The sequence below is a fragment of the Acipenser ruthenus genome, chromosome 17, assembly GCF_902713425.1.
Source record: "Acipenser ruthenus chromosome 17, fAciRut3.2 maternal haplotype, whole genome shotgun sequence".
Taxonomy (NCBI): domain Eukaryota; kingdom Metazoa; phylum Chordata; class Actinopteri; order Acipenseriformes; family Acipenseridae; genus Acipenser; species Acipenser ruthenus.
The window spans coordinates 7,299,079-7,320,132 of NC_081205.1; the positions used below are offsets into that span (position 1 = coordinate 7,299,079).

The window sequence follows — 21,054 nt, forward strand, 5'->3', positions numbered from 1 at the left end:
GCAATTCATTGTTTGTTTGTTTGTTTTGGAAACTGAGCGATTGAAACTTTATGCTCTAGTTTTAAAGTACCGATATGAACCGTTTTCAAAAATTAGCTACATTGAAAATGTGACAGTTATTTTGTTATACATTATTATTGTAACGTACACTAAAAGGTACACATGCATTAAAGTATAAAGCGTTGTAAAACACAGGTGCAAAGCAACTCTACCCATATGCACTACACTTGTTATCTGCCATGTGACGTTTTCACGTTGAATATGCATCTTACTTACCTCCTCCACGAGAGATGAAAAGTGCTGCAGGGGCATAAGACAGATCCCCGTAAACCAAATTACTTTGAATCGAGTGAAGTAAGGGCATCTTTGGGCTTTTTCGCGAAGTAAACAGCTTTATTTTTAGTACTTGCGGGAAATTCAGCGGAGGTGGTCAAATGTCCCGCTGAGCTCAGTGGCACGAATTGATCAGTCCTATCTGAATCAGCTGCTTCTACTCTTCCATCTCTATACATTTCTGCCAGCGATCGAGCATCAGTGTCATAGTTTTTAACACATAATCTTCTATGAAAGCGTATCTGTTGTCTGTAGCCGGTGTATCCCTCATTTTTAGACGCTGGTGTGTCCGGAGCAGAAATTTTACTAACACTGTTAAACGGAGGAACTAAGCCCAACTACTTAATCAGTTTGCATTAATGAAATCGCTGTTGCTTCAGGGACAACTACGCTATGACTCAGACCCAGTTTTTTTTTTCTCTTACAGGTGGTTATTGCTACATTGTTTGGTAACTAATTGGAAGTTCTTCCATCACTAAACATGATCCAAGGCAGATCAAAGTTAAATATTAAACTATGCACATACAAAAGCTTCACTTAGATTTTCAGAAACTTTGCTTATGTCTTTCTTTTTGTCTGTGATATATAAATACTACTACTTCTAGTACATGTGTTTTTCTAACAGTTACAATATAAGTAGCCGTATACTGTATATGGCAGTTTATGTCCAGAGCTTGCGTTTCAAAACTCATACACCAGCACCCATCAATGGGTTTACAATTTACCGGTACAGTATATAACAGTCATAATGATAATGCTTTCTCCTGGTGCTGATTAAGCAGGTCCAAAAACAAGTCTATTAAAAATGCCTTAACTATAAAGTCATAGTTTATTGTCTGCACTCCTAAATCAATCGATTTGCTTTTATCGTTGTATGAGGTTTTGATATACCTGCTGGATGCCCAGGAACAGGCCAATAAACTTTGTCTTCCCAACTCCAGTCTGGTCACCAGCAGTTTATTTAAGTTTCAGCTGGGTACAGAAAGTACTTTCATATATAAAGCCTGTCTATCAATAATGTATTTCCAGAATTTCTACCAGAGAATGAGGTTTTCATTCAAAACGAAGTGACAAGGGTCTATAAGGATGAGACAGCCAAAAATGAAATATTTATTACTGAAGTTGTTTAATCTTTAATGGAACTACAGTTAACTACCTAGGGCATATTTGCAGAACTGCACTTAACTATTGCACACATTCGTATGTGTGTGTATTCATTCCTATTGTAGTTGGCCTCCATATGATTCAGTACACAAGGAAAAAAAAAAAATAGACAAGTTATATCTGCTCATTTCCGCCAAATGAAAATTAGGGTTTTAGGTTTTGGGGACATCAGTTCAGGTTCATATATGTACTTGGCTTAGTCTAATTAAGCTGCATTTCCTCATTAAGTCAAAGTATAGCAGGGGTCAAGCTTTTTGCCCACCAAGATGAACTCATCTCTACTTTCAACAGTCTAGAAAGGTTATTATGCATATAAAAACATTCTTTAAATAATTCCTGTGTGAAAGCATTGTGAATACTGCCCTGCATTCCAGGATGTACTTGGGGAGAGATCCATTCAAAACACACCACAAGGATAAAACATTACAAAATGGTCTCTCTTTCGTTTCAGGTCTAGAACAGGAACTCATGTTAATCAACACGTAGACCTAATTGTTCATGTACGCAGGTCATGGGCAACATGCTTGTAGTCCAGCAGATGCCTTCAATGAAAAGTATAGACAAGGTAAGACAATCATCAACACTGTATGTGTTCCTTTCCAGCTATCTACTTTAACCTGCAACTAAATGAAAACCGGTTGTGCATGGCTGACACATCCCACTCTACATTTCTAACAACAAAATGTTAAAAACACAAAAAGGTCAGAAGCTAAAATGTTAGAAAAAAGTTTTTCCTTTACCATTAGCTTACTGAAGCTCCAAAAGGTTTTACCCAAATTAATCAATCGGTAAATGTTTACATCGATTTACAAACATCGGAGTGCCTCCTTCCTAATATAACCTTTTGGAAGTAAACGGATTCAAACACAGAGTGGCTATTCATTCTATTTCAGGTCACTACAGCCACAGAGAAACTTATGTCAATTTGACCAATATTAAAGAGACAGGTTTGGAAATTCAAGATCGGGTACAAGTATGTGCAGTTTAAATTTGTAGTGCAATACAAAATTACTGAAGATAAAACAGGCCTTTACATGCATAAGTATGGTGTCTCCAACACAATAACCCTATTTATAATCAGCGATAACACTGATGTACTTGGTTATTTATAGTCTTACCTCAATGACTGGAAGTTCTGGAAATAATGTATTTGGTAATTTTTTCATACAAATCAATTTCCTCTTGCATATAGTATTTAAAAAATAAAATACATACTTTTCATGTCTAAATAAACTCAAAGAATAAGCAATAATAGGAGGCCAAATTAAATTAGCTTTATTAACAAAGCAAAACAGCAAACTTAAAACTCTACCATTTCTATATAAAAAAAATAATTTTCTGTACCTCATCATGTATTTTACTGGTGCACTGGCAGGTTCACATGCAGGATAGATTACAAGATGTAGGGAGTTTTATGGGTCGAGGTGGCTTATAAAAGATGTCAAAGCTACCCTCATATGTTTGTAAACTATTAAAAATCAATATATAAAGCAACAATGCAGCCAATGTGCCGTATAAACATGCCACTATCACTGAGATGACACTTGTTGAAATCCTAGAGGCCATGAGAGGATGGTCTTGAAAACCGGTCCACTTATAGAAACTACTAAACAATGAAAAGGATGACAGTGGACATGAAGTGAATTGGCCGAAGCTGCTATACTGTTCAACTTGTTTGTATTGGCTGTGTTCATTCCAATTATTGTTATTTCGTATGTTATGCCATCTTCTTGACCAGGTCTCCCTTGTAAAGAGATCTTAAGTTACTAAACCTTCAATCACACAGTCCATTGTCTTTCTTCCTTCCTTCCTTCTCCCTAGATAGCTTTCAGTTTTCTGCTCTCCCCCTCTGGGTGTGGTTGGTCCAGCTCTCATTTGTTACTGCCAGTGACTGGGTCCTAAGTTCCTGCAGTTTTGCTCACAGGTGGCTGGGCCTGCGTACCGTTCATGCAGCCAGAGCCCAACACATCTAAAATGGCCTCTTTCATCTGTCTCAGCTCCCGCTTCTCTCGCCTTCCCACCATTTCCTCAATCTCCTCTGCGAAGAGCGCTTTCAATGGCGGGATCAGTTTAGGTATGGCTCCAAAGTCACCGAACCGAATCTAATACAAGCAGAAACGTATATTAGAGTTCATTAAAACCACTGCTAATTACTTTCTGAACATCTACGGTACATAATGTCTGTTAAATGCACCTCAGATTCAGGAACCTGGTTTGAAAGAAATATCCTTCATTTAGTAAGTAAGCCAACATTTGGGGTAAAATAGTTTAATCACAATGCATCAGGCATACATAAGGACGTTGAATAACAACAAGTATATGTGAAAAGTTTAAGATGCTTCCAAGTTTCTAAGATGCACAGTCGCTTTTATCAACCAGACTGAAGCAAGGACTCATGCATAAGGTCATCATTACCCAGGTTCCAATACACTCAGAAAGCATATGCCAAGGAATGTCCATAGCAAACATTTTTAAATAAACTGACACAATTATCAAGAAAAAGCTTTCATAAGAAAATAACAGCAATAAAACACAAGGTCGAGTCTCTTCCATTGGTGACGGGTATAACGTTTGAAAAGGTCCTGTAATGCCCATCAGAAATGTATGGGTCACTCCAGCTCAAGGGGACTAAAGGGTGGTTACTCAACCTCTTACAACAATTATGGAAAAGGGTTATCAAAAAGGTAATCAAAATGGACATTCTTAAAAAAAAAAAAACATCCTGAGTGCACTTTAAAAATGACTTGTGCTGATAAGACAAATGCCTGGCTGATATATTTGTCCAAGCACAATAATTTGTTGGCCAATTTCCAATTTGATCTGCAGCATCAGGGCTATAACACCTTTATAAATTAATTCTCTGCACACAGAATAAATCTGTAATAAATATTTAAATGGTCTTATTCAGCAAAATGCCTGGCAGCAAAATCTGATTTTTATTAAACTTAAAATTATTTTGAAAAACTTTATTGTATAAGGAATTGTCTTGAACACCAACCCTGTTAACTTGCTCCCTCTGTTAACAGATAGTTGAGTAGCCGATTCTCAAAAGAGGGCATTGCTGTCCTGTAACTGACTGTGCTGGGCAGGCTTGACGGTGAACAGTTTACAGATAGAGCCTCCTGGTTAAGTGACTTTCTGAACTACAGTACCTAAGGCAGTTAAATGACCTCACCTACCCCCTGGGTGCCTGCATTCAAAAGTGTAGTCTCGGAAAAGGTATAATATTATATTTTTTGAAAAAGCACAACGTGAACCAACATTTCTCTATCCGTAACTTACAAACTCCGGCTTCTCAGCAACTGAGGATGAGCAGGGATTGGGGTAAAAGGGAGAGTGTGAAAGACAGGAGGAGAGCTTAAGAGGCAGTCATCAACCTAATACAGAAGGCTCACTTATACCATACATCTACACTACATAAATAACACCTGTTGAACCACATTACTGCCTTTCACTTAATGCAAGATCATCATAATTGTGCAAAAATTATTTAGGTAGTGTGAACAGCGTATTAGTCCACTATATCCGTTTTACCGTTTGGGTTGGGTTTTTGAGACAGACAAGGTAAATTACAAAGGTAATGCCTCATATTTGATTATAAACCATTAAATATCTTAAAGCTGAATTGCATTATAAATAAATTAAACATACTTTCACCTGAAACGTATAATTTGGTCCGATAAAATACATTGTTTCGAAATTATTTCTATCTAAAATAGTTATCTTCTGTGTTGTAATAGCCACTAATGCTGTGGTGGAGCTCTCGGGTTACATTTGTTACTGATATTTTGTATTAAAGAAAGCACCACCTAGAGTCAGAAACAGAAGTGATCAGCCAACAAGAAAGCTCTTTTTAAAGCTGTGTAAACTACTGTTGGGCCAGAGGGAAATACCTCCCATTTGATGTTGTCTTCCCTATTATTAGCTAAAAGAGCCCTGTGGCAGGGCTGCACAGGTAAACAGTGTTTTTTTTTTTTTTTTTGTAATTTGATTTTTACTTTTGAAAAAAGTACGTGCTAAATATGGCAGAGCTGGGGTTAGGATCCCCGCCCTGCTAAAACATGTGTAGAATGTGGCCAGGTGCCAATTAATTCACTGATCAATTAGATCTGGTCGCATATAAAACAGGAGCTGGAAAGCCAGTAGACCGGGATAATTAATACCTTCAGATAGATTTATTTTAGCAGATATTTTTCCCACTAGTATAATGAGAGATGTGTTGGTGTAAAAGGTTCCTGGAGCGAGGCCTTCTTTACAGTGGAAGCAGCGCTCGACCGGTTTTGTTCAACTTTTGCTCGTTTAGCTGTGTCGTTTCTCAATACATGAATCTTTGTAACAGATAGCCCACAAAGCAAAAGGAAGTGTGTAAACAAGAAGATTACACTTACCCTCATGTGGTCAAAAGCTATTCCAACCTTTTCATTGAAATCTGCATTGAAGAGGGGGATTTTAGCATATCTCTGACTAAAGTGGTTCAGCATGATGAATTCGGCATTCATTTCCATTCCGATGCCAATGGCCTGAGAGGTAGTGCTACAAAAAAAAGAGACACACATTTCTGTTATAATTTTTACTTTACCACACAAAGCCTGACAAAAAACACACACTTTTAATAAATTGTGTTTCGATATTTCACTGTCAACTTGGACTAGGTCATTTGAATATGTGTGGCATGAAGTACACAATATTAGTTTCATGCATTGATTTCAGTAATTGTTTCCTTTATTTTTTTCTTGAGGCAGTTAGAAAGAAAACTAAGACTGCTATACCCCGACACTACTTGTAAGCTCTCTGCTTTACTGACTAATCATGAAAGAAGATAATTTAAGTTGTATATATATGTTAATATATTGGGTTTCATGTGGGTAGTCATTTTGTAATTACAACTAGGAATAGATCAAATAAATATGTCACACACAATAATACCCAAACTGAAGCCATGTTTTTCCCACTTTTTGAAAAACATGATGATGTTCTGATGCTTTCTCGTGTATTGCCAGTATAACGTACTGGTTATAGCTCAGCGCTTACATCGAAGGTTTACCTGTGTCTTTTTTCAGTAGCTTCCTCTTCCATACCATCCTCCAGTGTAGCTTCATGAATAAGCAACGTGGCGTCCTTTCCTGCAGCACACAAGTACACAAATACATAAGGAGCTCTGTCTCTGTGCCTCAATATACCCTTTTTAAAAAAAAAAAAAAAAAAAATTCAGGGCTTCACAGGCCAGGTTTATGTCAGTAAAGACCATTTGTTTGCACGCTTTGTTTAGAGTAAGGATTAAGCAAACATTAAATCTTAAAACACTCAAAATGGTACTTGACTATTTCATGAAACACTAAAACCAATGAAGCCTGATCAAGCACTGTTAGTGAACATTAAAGGGATTGGGGTCAGCTTGAGACACATACATTAACAAGAAGGAATTTCTGAGTGGATACGCCTACAGTCAGCCCTGCCTTTCTGAGAGTGGAGAAAGGGAGTTTGAATGCATTGGAGCGATAGGGTCCCAACCACGGCAATCTAATCCGCATGTTGGTAACATACTTCCTCACCTTTAATGGCTATGAATAACCACAAGCAGTAGACTCACTCTAATCTAAATCAGTTGGGACTGGACCCAATTTAGACCATATTTAATCTGTTAAAACATTTGTATTAACATCACATGTTCAACACAGAATTGTGAGAGTGAATTTTCTTGACAGGAAAAATATTAATTTGGATGATAGGTCAATTAGGACTACTAGGATTCAGATTACCGAGAGTCAACATGCGTATCTGGCCGCAATCACTATATCCTCGTTGCCAGGAATACATAACCCCTATGAAAAGGGGGGGTCCAACAAATATTCCAACAAGTTTTTCTGTACCCAAATGACTGAATGAATTGGAGTTATTAATTAAAGTTGCCTATTTTTGAACAGAAGACAATTCTCTTATAATTTTTGATAGGCCAAGAAAAAAACAAACATACAAAAACATACTTATATTCGAAATGTGTGTCTGGCAGTGTCCTTTTTAATTTGTATGTGAAAAAAAAACATTTTTTTTACTATACAAAGCATTTACTAACCCAGCTGTACCAGAGCATCGCAAGGCATCGTGTCTCCAGAAAAGACGATTTTCCAACCAGAACGATGGGTTAAAGAGCAGGCGAAGGCGTTCATACAGTGTTGAACCACACAGGTCTGGAACTAAGAGCACAAGGTAAAATCAGGAAAAGCAAACGAGTCAAAGTTATTTTTAAACAAGAACATGCCATACCAGCGTCAATAGCCAGGGTGGCACCGACTCCTTATGATGAATCTGAGAGCAGTCATTGGTTTTGAGGGACAAATCTTTGTGACACATCAGGTTTTTGTCTTGGACAGAGAAGCACAAGTGAAGGCCTACAATCAGCACTGTCTGAAAGTCAGTCAGACTTTGATATAGATTTGCAACATATATTAAATAGATGCCATGGATTCTCTTTGTATAACAACTTAATAATCACTTCCATCAGTAATGTAAGCCAAGGATAGCCCATTTACACAAAAGCGTGTGCTATATTTCTTTTCTTTTTTTGTTTGCATCCAACTCCAGTACTATACCAGCAAATATTGAGAACCTGCCAAAGAATGCCAGACACAGAAAAGTGAATATCTAAAACAAAACTAGTTACCTTTTCCAAATCTAACTTCTTAAGCAGGGACTGGATGAAGGTCTTGATTTTGTACTTGGGAACATCAGCTCCCTCTGTGAGGAATGTCACTGGAATGAAGCTGAAAGAAATAAAGATCACACATTGAAGAGCAAGATGGTGCAGCACATAAAATGCTTGCAATGCGGACTCTACTGTCGTCTAAAGGTATCCTCAGTGCACACTCACTTTATATGGCTGAGGATTCCCTGGCAGTGACCATGGTACTGGTTTAGCCATATCATGATCTGAAGTGGAGCCACCAGAAGAACTGGTGTGAAGGGTCTTCCTAGGGAATTCTAAAGGAACAACGGTAAATGCAGAGGATAAGAAACAAGTCTTGAGTATGTGCTTAAACTTATATTAACTACAAATCTCAGAATATTTTATTGTTTCTGATACAGATCATGATTTGCCATGCCTATTGCTGCAGCAAATCTACACCAAGAGAGATGCTTAGAAACAAAACCCACTAGGGGTGTGTAGTTATAATTTCTGCCCCCTCTAGAGACTTTGTATAGAACACTAGATCTACTAACTCACAGGCCACAGTTGCAGTCGGGTCCGACTCACAGTTGTACACTCCTAGCGGTCATTTCTAAAATTACCTTACTTCAGAAATTCAGCTTTTAGGAGTCTTTACAGAAGCTCTGTTGTAATTTAAAAAATGGCATTACTTAAATAGCCAAATGATCTATGCAGAAACAGAAACAAAGTTATACGGAACAGGCATAACATGGTTATAAACAGGCATGTAATTAAACATTCAGAAGTGTAGACGGTAGATGTCCGAGTTTATTATTTTGGATTTATTAAACATCCAATCCTTTCCAATATTTTTATTGAGTCAAGGTCTCATGGCACCCTTCACGAGCACCAAACCATTTTTGGGACCATTAGATGCTAAAAGTGAAATTATAATGAACAAAAAAATAAAGAAATCTCAGCAAGCATACATAAAGAATAAGACACAGAAACCAACTGGATACTTACCAAAGCTCTCTCCCTCTGTAATAGTAAATTTAACAGGCCCTAAGCAGAATGAAAGAAAAGGAAAATATCAAAAGTGTACTCAAGACAGTTATTGCAGATTTCAAGAAAGCTTTTGACAAAGTCCTGCATAAAAGATTAATTCTCAAACTGAACGCAGTAGGGATTCAATGAAATGCATGCAAATGGATTAGGGAGTGGTTAACATGTAGAAAACAGAAAGTACTGATTAGAGGAGAAACCTCAAAATGGAGCGAGGTAACCAGTGGAGTACCACAGGGATCAGAATTAGGTCATATGCTATTCCTAATCTACATAATGACTTAGATTCTGGTATAGTAAGCAAACTTGTTAAATTTGCAGACCACACAAAAATAGGAGTGGCAAACACTGTTGCAGCAGCAAAGGTCATTCAAAATGATCTAGACAGAATTCAAAACTGGGCAGACACATGGCAAAAAAGCTGTACCATAAAAAAAATAAAATTATTTGAATACATACTGTGTGATGGTCCGCGTGCATATGCGAAATGAAAACTGCTGACACATTACTCAGGACCTCATCTACATTGTTGCCATAGTGACGGCACAGCTGTCCAAAAGTGCCTTCACCACAGTCCAGCAGCACAGACTGAGTAGGGCTAAAGAGGAGAAAACTGTCAAATACTGTAATACTTTTAATACGTGCTGGTTCTTATTTTCACATAAGGAAAGCTACGTTACCCAACAAAAACTCAACTGTCAGTATTGCATATTCCAAACTTCAGAATCTCAAAAATACTTGGATGTGCACTCGCTAAAATCACTGGCTGTGTGCAAGGACATTGTGACTACAAAAGTTCACAAAAATGACAAGGTATCACTCATCAGTATTACAGTCTAAAACTATGGTTTTGTTTGTTACAATGTTATTGCTCTCAGATTGCAAAATGTCCTAGGTTTTCAGCCAACCGACTAATGAACAGAATTTACCTAGAAAGTAAACAAACAAAACAAAACAAAATAAAGATGTATTTGTAACCTCTAGTTTTGGTAAAAAGGCATTTCATTACAGGACAGAGTTATTTTAGACCACTTCTACACAGCAGAAGACTATTCAAACACTTGCAGATAAAGGGTCTGATTCGCTGGATAGTTACAGATTTTGTTAAAGCCTGTTTTTAAAAGCCCCTTAATTAAATCAAGTTTGAAGTTCATTACACTTTTTTTTTTTTTTTAAACTAAACTTGGAGTTATAAAGCAAACAGTTTTTATAAATGACATTAGCTAGTTCTATTCAGATTGTATTTCACAGGCAGGGTTTATTCTAATTTGTATACATTTTACATACTTTAAGTATTACTATATTGTATTTCTTTATCCTTGCCAGTAAAACCAGCACAAAAAAATCAAGAGGCCACAAAATGTGCAAATGTTTATTTTATAACTTTCCACCACACTGTTTATTTTTAAAACACATCTTACCTGATGTTCAGCAGCGTTGCGCTGACATTCCGAATCTTCATAGGGAGTGCAGATCCAGTGCCAAGAAACACCACTTCTGGATACTGGTCAGCTTTCCCTGAGAACACCAACATGTAGCATGTTTTACAGAGGGAACATAAAGAACAACTGAACAGGGAGGTTTCCAAGGAAAACACAGTTTGAAAAACATGCCGTTACATTTTGGCCACATCAGCTACTAATATTTCCGGCCAGTCTTTCAACACTTGATACAGGTCTAGGAAAGATACCTCTACTCAAAGCTGCAGCCCACTCTAACATCATTGGAAAAATAACTTATTTCTCAGTGCAGGTGGTCTGTTCCTGCGATAGCCGCTAGATTCTCAAAGCTTTTAACTTTTATAAACTATTGCCGCTGCCTATATGATGCGTGATCATCTCATTTTGAAAACTTTGATTGAAGTAAAAGGCAATAAGGTGGTTTCAACATGTGCTGATTGTGCATTTCTAGGATACATATTGTCATCAGCAAGATGTTTTCAAGAAAATGCACCAAACAAAAAAGTTGCCAAACTAAAAGATATATTATTATAACAGCACATAAGCTGTGTCTACTTCAATTGTGATGCAAGTTTTATAAGGGGCTGTTGTATAAGTGTATGGTTATAATTACAAATTTAGCAATATAACTGCATGAATATTTCCATAGTCTGTTCGGCTTTTTCTGCCTATCTGTGCCACAATTATCTGAAACAACCTTGCATGCTTAATCTTAAATAAGCCCTGTAGCACGTTTAAGGTTGGCAAGAGTCTAACTGTGTAATCCGCTAGCTACCAACCTTGCAGTTCTCAATCATCTTAATCACTGCACAAAAAGATTGATATATTTTGAACCAACTTTCTAAAAATGAAACATATTTTGAGACTACCGGTCTGCTGTTTTATCCACTCCCATTTAATGGTTTTAAAAGATTAATTACCGGATAAAACTGTGGGATCTGTTGCCAGGGACTGTTTACACTCCTCCACTCTTTCCAGGAATCCAGGAAGCTCGGTTGCTTCTTTAATAAACCCGCGGGAGTCGCACAAAGGAACTGCATCTCTGCAAATTGAAAGATCAACTTTTAATAACCTCTGCACTTGTCACAAAAATAGTGACAGCATTTAGAGTTAGTGTTTACAGAAGCTACTGAAAGTATTTGCAAAGTATTTCCAAATTGTTTACATCAGTGTTTAATTAACTTGTGTTTTTGAAGAGGGGGAGGGGGAAAATGTTTAACTAAAAAAAAAAAAAGTTTTACCAAGCACCTACGTGATAAAATTCAAGGTAGCTTTACTATTTCAGCACCATGTAACTTTATAGAAAGACTTTACAGAAAGATAAAACATTTTATAGTTTTGGGGTCTTATACTCTTACACTCAACTGCATAGCAGTTTGATCCATGCCTGGTTTTACTATGTGTTTAATAAGACACACCTTGTTACCTATACACTGTGGCTAATGAAGCTTGTAGTAAAATCTGAAATGGGTGAAACTGCTATTCAATTGGGAGTCTTATTTTAATCCCTGCCTTACACAGATATATTAGCTTAGTTTACTCGTCTGCAGTTTTGACTGCAGCTATCTTTCCGATATTCTACAACTGTTGAAAAAGCTTTGTAAATCTTTTTAAACAATACTTTTCAAAAGACCAGGGGCCCTAATCATGAATTTTGTTTGTGTGTTTTGAAAAAAAAAAAAAAACAGTATAATGCAGTATTCATAAAATGTTACTTTTAAAGTGGTTGGCATTTATTCTGTTTTCAATCACTCTTAGTTCTGTGAATTTTAAGTGATTTTTATCACTTTTTTTTTTTTTTTTAAAGACATGTCTTGCCCAGTACTGGACATACAGACTGACCTTTGCCACTCAAACTTGGGCCTCAGCTGATACTTGAGCAGACACTCCCCCCGGACATTGGGCACATGCAGGGCAGCTTGCTTCTCCTGAAATAGAAACAAAAGTAAACCCTGCTTAGCCTCTGATTTTCAAGGATGCCTTTGGGTTTCAGATTCAGTCCTAGAAGCAACAAGATAATCACAGATTATAAACCGATTAATCAAAAGTAAAAGTAATATTTCAGTACAATAAATATTAAAGACTAAACAAACATTGACAATATCCCAATATTATTATTATTTATTTCTTAGCAGATGCCCTTATCAAGGGCGACTTACAATTGTTACAAGATATCACATTATTTTTACATACAATTACCCATTTATACAGTTGGGTTTTTACTGGAGCAATCTAGGTAAAGTACCTTGCTCAAGGGTACAGCAGCAGTGTCCTCCACCTGGGATTGAACCCACAACCCTTTGGTCAAGAGTCCAGAGCCCTAACCACTACTCCACACTCCTGCCCTATTATAATATTACACTTTCTGTAAAATACACTACAAAAGAAACTGCCACCAGTCTTCACTACGTGACTCACCACAGGTCCACAACTCAAAAACTGAAATGAATCAACAGCGGTACCTTTGTTTCACAGTTCTTCAGTGCTGGAAAGATCTCTGGGTGAATAAGGTTGAGCTGGGTCTGAATCTTGTGACTCCGAAGGTTATGGATTGTGTGTGCCTGTTCATTTAAGATCAGGTGTTCTGTAGTAGGTCCAAACCTGCAGCCAAAACCCCAAGATGACGTCAAAGACAAAACTAAGAGGATCTACACATTAAAAATAATAAAGTAGTATAAAACAGTTACAATTTGAGACAACTGAGAAAATCATAGAATACAGCCATGTACTAACTATAAAACTGGGGTTTTTCCTGGGTTGATTTATTGACTTATGCATTAATATTCCTATATACAATAAAAATACATTGAAATGAGGTCCATGCAAAATCAAGTTTATACATTTCAGGACAGTGGTATTAAGATCTGCCACAGTTTAGATCATTAAAACAGACCCAGAAAGCCTTTCAATTCTACAGAAAATATTGTTGTAGCAAAAAACGGAATGTTCAGAATGGTGCCCAATTGTGCTCACTGTACCTCTCCATCCACTCCTTATATCTGTCAGTTTGCAAAATTGATTCCGGTGTCATGTGAACAACTAAGGATGCTGGGTCTTCTGCTCCTCCAGTATGGTACCTGAAAAATAGCGCAACAAAAACAGTAGTGGTATCAAACTGCAGCTAGTGTGCATATGTAAATGTGAAAACCCTCTTACATGACAGTGGAGACTGCAGTCCAGGGATTACAGTCAAGTTATCCCTTTTAAAGCAATTAGCAACTGTGTATATTTTATTCATGTTGGGCATGGGGGGGGGGGCTGAGCAAGTCCTGTGCCTAGTGTAGTGACTTATGAAAGCGTATTAGAAAAAAACTAAAAGTCTGTACCTCTTCAGGTGTTCACTGTTACAGACTGGCTCGATGAAGTCTTCACTGGGACACTCTACAACAATGAAGGCAGGACCAGGGTCTGCTGGAGTACACACCTCTCCAGGTAATATCTGCAATACCAGCAAAACAAAACTGCACAAACCTCACTAATCAAAGTAACTGTGGCTCGTTAGGCTCTTCAATTCAATCCAAACAGCCTCGAGCAACTTGTATAATACGGAATTTATAGACACCAGGCTTTGCAAAAACGTACTGCATCTGCTGTACAATCAACACGATTTTATTTTATTATAGTGGAGTAACCTTGAGAGAGGTTTGTATTTAGAATCCTTGGCATGGTGCATTAGTCTGAAAATGATGCTATAAATAACACTTTCTTATTTTCATATTGAACTATTATTCCTGGATATTGTATTATTTATCTTGGTTTCTTACCTCTTTCCCTTCAAAGGTTACAGCTTTCCCATCCTTAAGTGCAGCAATAATGGGCCCTATTGCTGGCGTGCCACTAAAATGATAGAACAACAATGAGAAAAAAAACCCACCATGACTGTTTGAAGACAGGGCAAATCAAAACGCTGAAAAGAAAATTGTTGAACACGGCAATGGAACTACTTACAGTGGTAGACCCAAGTCTTTGGCTTTGGCCACCAAGAAATTCCCCTTTTTAGGATGAAGCTGCAATGAGAAAGAGAGTATGAAAAGCAGTCCTACCAAAAAGATTTTAAAATGGACCCATAAACCTAATCACGTAGTATCTATAAGCAACAGATTTAACATTACTATAGTCCATAGTTTTAATATATATTTCAAAAACAAGTATATCCCTCCCCTATTCTCCGGATCACCATAAACAACACCCACACGTATGTACCTGTAAAAATGTAAGTGGAATATTTTTTACTCTACTATTGTTACTGACAAGGGGCTATAATGCCCGAAGCCGCAGAATAATTAGAGGCAAGGTTGGACAGTAAATATGACTTTATATACTGTAAAGAGCCTTTTATTATTTGTTTTTTGCGGATGAAAAATAAACATTTTTTGTCACGAATATCTTAGTGCTGTACATATAATGAAGTAATATACTACTACCAGTGCAACAGGTCGCCAACATTTCAGGAGCAAAATAGGTTTTGTAAGTGCGATTTGCCAAATATTTTGGTAGTAAATATTTATGGTTTTAGAGTCTTTTGTTTAACTATAGCGGATACAGTATATGTAAATAACTAAATAACATAAATAAATAACAGAAAATGTTTTTAAAGTTCATACCGCAAGTGTTTTTCTTTCTTTTGTAGTATGTTTTATAATTTATTTTGTGTAACAATCACTGTTCAGCAGTTTTTCCATTCAGCCATTTTTATCTTGTTTAGGAGTGGAGGTGGAGGGCGTTCCTTTGAAAAGGGGTGGGACTGACAGTGACGTGAACCAATCATATATATTATTTATTTATATATATATTTATTTATTTATATATATATTATATATATATATATATATATATATATATATATATATATATATATATATATATATATATATATATATATATAGTATGAAGAAAATGTCTGTACTTGCACATCTTACCTTGCAAACAAAAGCCACCACCAAAGAAGGATCTCTTGTGGAGATTCTTGGACTTCCTCCTTTATTAAAACGGTAATAAAAAGATAGTATAAAAAATAGAATATTTTTACACCCATTAAAACAAGTTTATGATTACATATGATTTAAATACTGGTGACACTGAAAGAGTAGGGTGTAGATATGATTTTATTTGCAGTAACTACAGTCTAATTATAACGCACTGCCTGCTTACCCGGCCTGTCAGGGCTCTCTCTCTCCCTGTCGTTGATGAGCTCCTCGCTGTCTTCCAGGTTCCAGCGCTCGGACTGTGGAGAGCGGGACTGAGAGCGAGACCGAGGGGAGTTGCTGGGGCTGCCTCTCTCTGGGCTGGGGGACCTCTTCCGTTTGCTGGCCTTCAGCTGTGCTGCATGGGGCAATGGGACAAAAAACAAAACAAAATTAAACTTGCTATGGCGATTTATATAGTCCTAAACTCCTAATAGTACATCCTTAAACACTGCTTAAATTATGTTTCCAGTTATCAAACTACTGTCTGTTTATCTGATCTCAACCAGGATGAAGAAGCAATAGCCTTTAAAAATATACTGCTCTGAAACTCAGCCTTCATGTTATGCTTTACTGAGTCTTCTAAAATACAGGTTTACATGCAAAAATAAAAACTAATTTGATAGTGCCTTTTGGGCAATTTGGGTTTACATGTAGTTCTCTTTTAGGGAGAGAAAATCTACTTCTAAATTCAAATGGACTATTTAATATTAAAATATGGGAGGGTACATTTAAATATTTGTCGGTGTTCCAATTTGGCCTTACGTGGCTAGATATGTCGTGCAGATTTCTTAAACTGGGTTTACAAGAAGTTTATAGGTTCTGTTGAACAGCAAATGTAGCCTTCATTTGGCCAAAAAAAGAGACAAAAAACATAAACCCAGAAATAGCGTTACACAAATACAAAAAAACAATTGCCAACGTTCCAGAAGACAGCTTTGTACTATCCGTGAATTATTTGCTAAAGATTTTTTGACTGCATATATATTTATACACATATTGTACACTAGCTTCAGCAATTTTGATCCTTCTGGTAGTCTACGAATGGAGCTAAAATCCAGCACCTTGGGTTAATGTATAAAAAAAAAATATCCAGTCAAAATGTTTTGTAGAGTACATTTTCAAAATACGGGTAGTAAATCTACAATATGGTTCCTCGTTCCAAAAACTTTGACAAACACATTCCTTCACTAACCAGTATTTGCTGCATAACAGTAGAAGGGGTAGCCAAACCAAATAAGGCAATATAGTATTCACGCCTGAAAAAAAAACCTATCAATAACTCTCTTACCTTTTCTAAGCAGTTCTAATATATTTTAGTGTATACAAATTTGTGTGAAAATGTGTCATAAGTCATAAAAACACAAAAGACACTTACCAGATATGGGTACTTGATTAACAGTCATGGTATTATCAGTGTACTGTGGTTCTGTGTAGGGCCGTACAGCTATAAAAAGTAACAAAGACTTTCCTTTAAATTAATGCACACAAACCGCATTAAATAGTGTCATACGTTCAACCATAAAACTTTTTTTTTTTTTTTTAAATAATAAGTTGTTACCTTTTCTACAATATTTTCCAGGCAGTTCAAACAAGAAGCATTTCCAGTATTAATTCACGTTATAAAGCCTGGATAAAAATGGTCTGCAGAGATGCTAAACAGAGACTCTTTATTGGTTATGGGTATTACACACAAATAAGACTGTTGAAGAAAGTAGTTTGATAAATGAAATTGTGTACCTATTTTGATTTCTTCTAATGGTCCAGAGAAGACTTGGATTGCATTCACATATTTATCCTTCAAGGATACATACAAGATAAGAATTATTAGGCAGGTATTTGAAACAGTAATGGTTTTACCATTAGTAATAACATAAATCACACCATGCCTAGGGAAACTGATAAATACACAGGGATACATTCATGTAATAGGAAATTAACACACAGGTACAGCAATATTTCACAAATATAATTCTCCTTCATTGGTCCCTGTTTTAATGAGCTGTGTGTTTGTCTTCACCTGGGAGGGCCTCTCTGGCACTTAGAATGATCCACTGCTCCTCCAATAAAAACAGTTAAACAACTCAAGCATATAAAGCCACAGTGGAAGCAAAAAAAAAAAAAAAAAAAAACACCTCATAAGACTGCTATGATTACTTAATCTAAGACACATAAATTTCAGCCACGTCATATTTCAAAAGTTTTGATATCCAAGTTTTTTTTTTTATGTGCAGGACCAATAAGTGGCCACTGGATGACACAAGCAGTTGGACATTAGCTTTAGGGTATAGGTACTGTTAAATTATATTTGCTCAGATACATTGATATTTATGTTTCTTTTATTGCACCAAAAAAACATGCCATGTGTTTAAGAAGTTATAGCATACTTCTAAATCCAGTCACATGAGATTTTTTTTTTTTATAGACATGCTAATGTGGTCCTGTTTTCATTAGACAATCAATATTTTACCTTAGTATTTCTGTAAATGTACTCACCAGCTGTGGAGGTCCAGACAGAACACACTCAGGAACCCCTGTATCCTTCAATGTTAATATCATCCCTAAATACAAGGGGGCAGGTATTTAACAATAAATTAGTATATAACTGCCATTCAACTTTTTAGAGGTCACTCAAGCATCTCAAGGCACTGTACATTACCCAGAAAGGGTGCAAAGTCAATAACAGAGGCAATGACATTTTGCATAGGATTTAGAAATTCTGAATTCTGCATCCATATGCATTATCGTCAAATGAAATATTATTCAAATACAGTAAAAGTAAATGGTGCTGCAATAGCTAAATTAAAACACTACTTTGATCGTCATAATTTGTATTCAGAATTATTATTAAGCTACATCCAGTGTGACCGAGCGGCAACACAGATTTAAATATGTACACCTTTTGCACACAGAATCAATTTTAAATCCTCGCTCCATTGTCAAGTTTTAATCCCTATGCAGACAGAATAATTACTTTCTGTGCAAATTAAACTGGAATGGCAGTAGTAACTAACTTCAAGGAGCCATGGGGACACCCATTGTTTTTCATTTGAGGGCTGCTGGCTCAGAATTAAAAAGAATGGTTATGGTTGGGGGTACCTCATTTTTCTCTCTATTCACTGCTTAATCCTACCTGATAATCCTCCAACATTTTGCCAACTCATTCTTGTCAAGAAAATGTTATCCAGTCGGGCAGCTTTTAATCTGGGGGAAGAACGAGTATTCTGAATTAAAAGAAACTTGTACAAAAGTAGTTTCAGCTAAACAAACAAATAAAGCAACAGACAACTTACTTGTGTTCTTGCATCAGTCTTTGAGTACCTTCTCCACAGTTGAAGAGATACCTGAAAAGATATACCCACAGATGATGAAATATAAAAGTACAGCATATAATAATGACATATTTTAAAATGCATTCCTTAATTTTTTGCTGGATTCACAGATGTCTAATATTACCCTGCCTGTATTCTATAAGAATGAATAGTGGGTGTTTATAAAAAAAAAAAAAGATAAGCTTTTTTGTTATTTGTCAAATTCCACATCACTTGGAATGTATTGTATAAAAACAAATCATTACAAAATGTTAATTTATGAATGCAGTACTTGGAAAAGTGTTTGTGGTAACACTGTGTATTTACCTGTTAAATTCGGAGAAAACGTACAAGGATGGCCCATTATCTCGACTACCAGCACCCACAACCTGCACATAGACAGTGGCAGGTCCGTGTTGGTCCACATTTTTTCTCTGTTCTCGTGTTTTGATGTGTCTCAGAGTCTCTTTTGGGTGTCTGGCTTTTTTTGAGGCGTTTCTCTGATTCCCAGCAGACATTTTGCAAAAGGACTGTAGAAAAGAGTCTGAAGGAAACACACTGTAATAAGAACGCTGTTTAATAATACCAGTATCAGCCACGTAGCATGTATTAACCCACTGACGTGCTGCAAGCGATGTTAAATTAATTAAAGGGATTCTCTTCTTTATATTAAACATTGAACGAACCAACAGTAACGCCGGCGTGGAGTGAATGGCACATCAACTATAACACTGCGCTCTGACTTGGTGACGTTAATGTGTTTTTTTTTTTTTTTTTTTTTTGTATTTTGCTTTACCGGTAATTGCGTTCTGCATCAGCGGTGGGCCTGCCTTTATAAATGCACATTCAGTTCTATTGTTTTAATCTTGTTCCATTTATTTTGCTTGAATTTGCCTGTCCTTAGTTCCAATACCACCGACCCCCGTCCTGTTATCACATGGTCCCGTTCTTGTTAGAAAACGCTTCCGGTGCTTAATTATGACATTTTAACTCACAAACTCCACCCATAAATATTTTAAAGACACAATGTCCCCGATAAATCTGTTCAAATTAAATTGCGCTTTTTGTATATTTTAAACAGGAATTCCAATTGTCAAAATATACTATTAGCGTGTGTATTTTTTATAATTACGTATGGAATCGTAACTTACTAGTAACTTAATTCTAATTATGAGGAAGCTAGCTACATACATTTGTTTACTAATCACATTTCTGTTGCGTATTTATTATTTATTCTTTTAAAAAGCTGTGTACACACACACACACACACACACACACTTTTTAAAAATATATATCTCAAATGTAATAATAGTTTTAAAAACATAGCAGAGGATGGTTTCGATCCATCGACCTCTGGGATATGGGCCCAGCACGCTTCCGGTGCGCAACCCTGCTTTTATAGAAATAAAGAACATTTAGGAGCTGATAACAATACTTGCTTCTCACAAAAAAAACGATATTTTATTTCAAATTAATTTACCAGTGGAACACAAAAACGGTGAACACCTAACAAATATGTGTTGTGTTACCGTTCCTGTGTTGACCTGAGTTATTTCGGTTACATCTCCCGCTTTTCACGTTTTTCATCCCTTAAATGTTCTGTTCTCAAATTCTGTTTCACTTTTGTATTCTTTGTAACTTTATATTCATTTCAGTCAAACGCAATTACTCTATCCAGTCTTTGGACTTGTATCTGTCTCAACTTTATGTAGGGTAGGTAACCTTTTTTTTTCTCAGCACCGTAAACTATAATATAGTGAATGTCTACAACTTAGCATATGAAAAGTGGACGTACCCTTAAAATGTATAACATCTTTATGGTTGACCTATATTTATCCATGTTGAGTTACTTATGTGCACTGTACTAATGCATTCCTCCTATTTGTTTTAATTGCCGTTTTAGCTGGAGTGATGCAAAGCTTCCCCTGGTGGTATTTACATTGGCCATGTGTGCTTCATACGAGACACAGCAAAGTTCCTAAGAACCACCATGGGGCGATGGAGTTCTTAGAAATTCTATCAGTCACTTTGCAAGCAGCACAGCACCGTCCCCTGTGCTATGTGAGTCACATACCAGGGTAGTGGCCAGCCTTGAAAAATCACCGAGGGAC

At 36.5% G+C, this 21,054-nt stretch overlaps 1 protein-coding gene across 2 annotated transcripts; it reads right to left on the reverse strand.

Annotated features, from left to right (window-relative positions):
• Nucleotides 1-2,749: 2,749 nt before the first annotated feature.
• Nucleotides 2,750-19,915, reverse strand: LOC117422923 (zinc phosphodiesterase ELAC protein 2-like). 2 transcript variants are annotated; one of them, XM_034038167.3, is made up of 25 exons: nt 19,740-19,915; nt 19,271-19,487; nt 18,926-18,976; nt 18,766-18,836; nt 18,129-18,193; nt 17,373-17,430; nt 17,011-17,079; nt 15,820-15,990; nt 15,588-15,646; nt 14,617-14,675; nt 14,433-14,505; nt 13,995-14,107; nt 13,647-13,745; nt 13,131-13,269; nt 12,511-12,596; nt 11,589-11,710; nt 10,630-10,726; nt 9,668-9,806; nt 9,170-9,208; nt 8,366-8,475; nt 8,159-8,258; nt 7,571-7,691; nt 6,542-6,620; nt 5,886-6,030; nt 2,750-3,599 (listed from the first exon to the last, which is right to left on the reverse strand). In XM_034038167.3, the coding sequence occupies exons 1-25, from the start codon at nt 19,756-19,758 to the stop codon at nt 3,396-3,398; spliced, it is 2,505 nt and encodes an 834-aa protein (XP_033894058.3). In that variant the 5' UTR covers nt 19,759-19,915; the 3' UTR covers nt 2,750-3,395. The 2 variants fall into 2 exon arrangements, with proteins under 2 accessions (XP_033894058.3, XP_033894057.3); XM_034038166.3 differs by having other exon boundaries at nt 19,271-19,904.
• Between the last annotated feature and the right edge of the window lie 1,139 nt (nt 19,916-21,054).

Bases quoted from the DNA above. Each gene is read 5' to 3' on its own strand.
- LOC117422923 (XM_034038166.3), bottom strand. From the start codon at position 19,620: ATGTTTAATATAAAGAAGAGAATCCCTTTAATTAATTTAACATCGCTT. The intron at 18,194-18,765 runs GTAGGATTAAGC...CCTTGTATTTAG, and splicing joins AAATGTTGGAGGATTATCAG to GGATGATATTAACATTGAAG. The intron at 10,727-11,588 runs GTAATTAATCTT...TGGTGTTCTCAG, and splicing joins AGATCCCACAGTTTTATCCG to GGAAAGCTGACCAGTATCCA.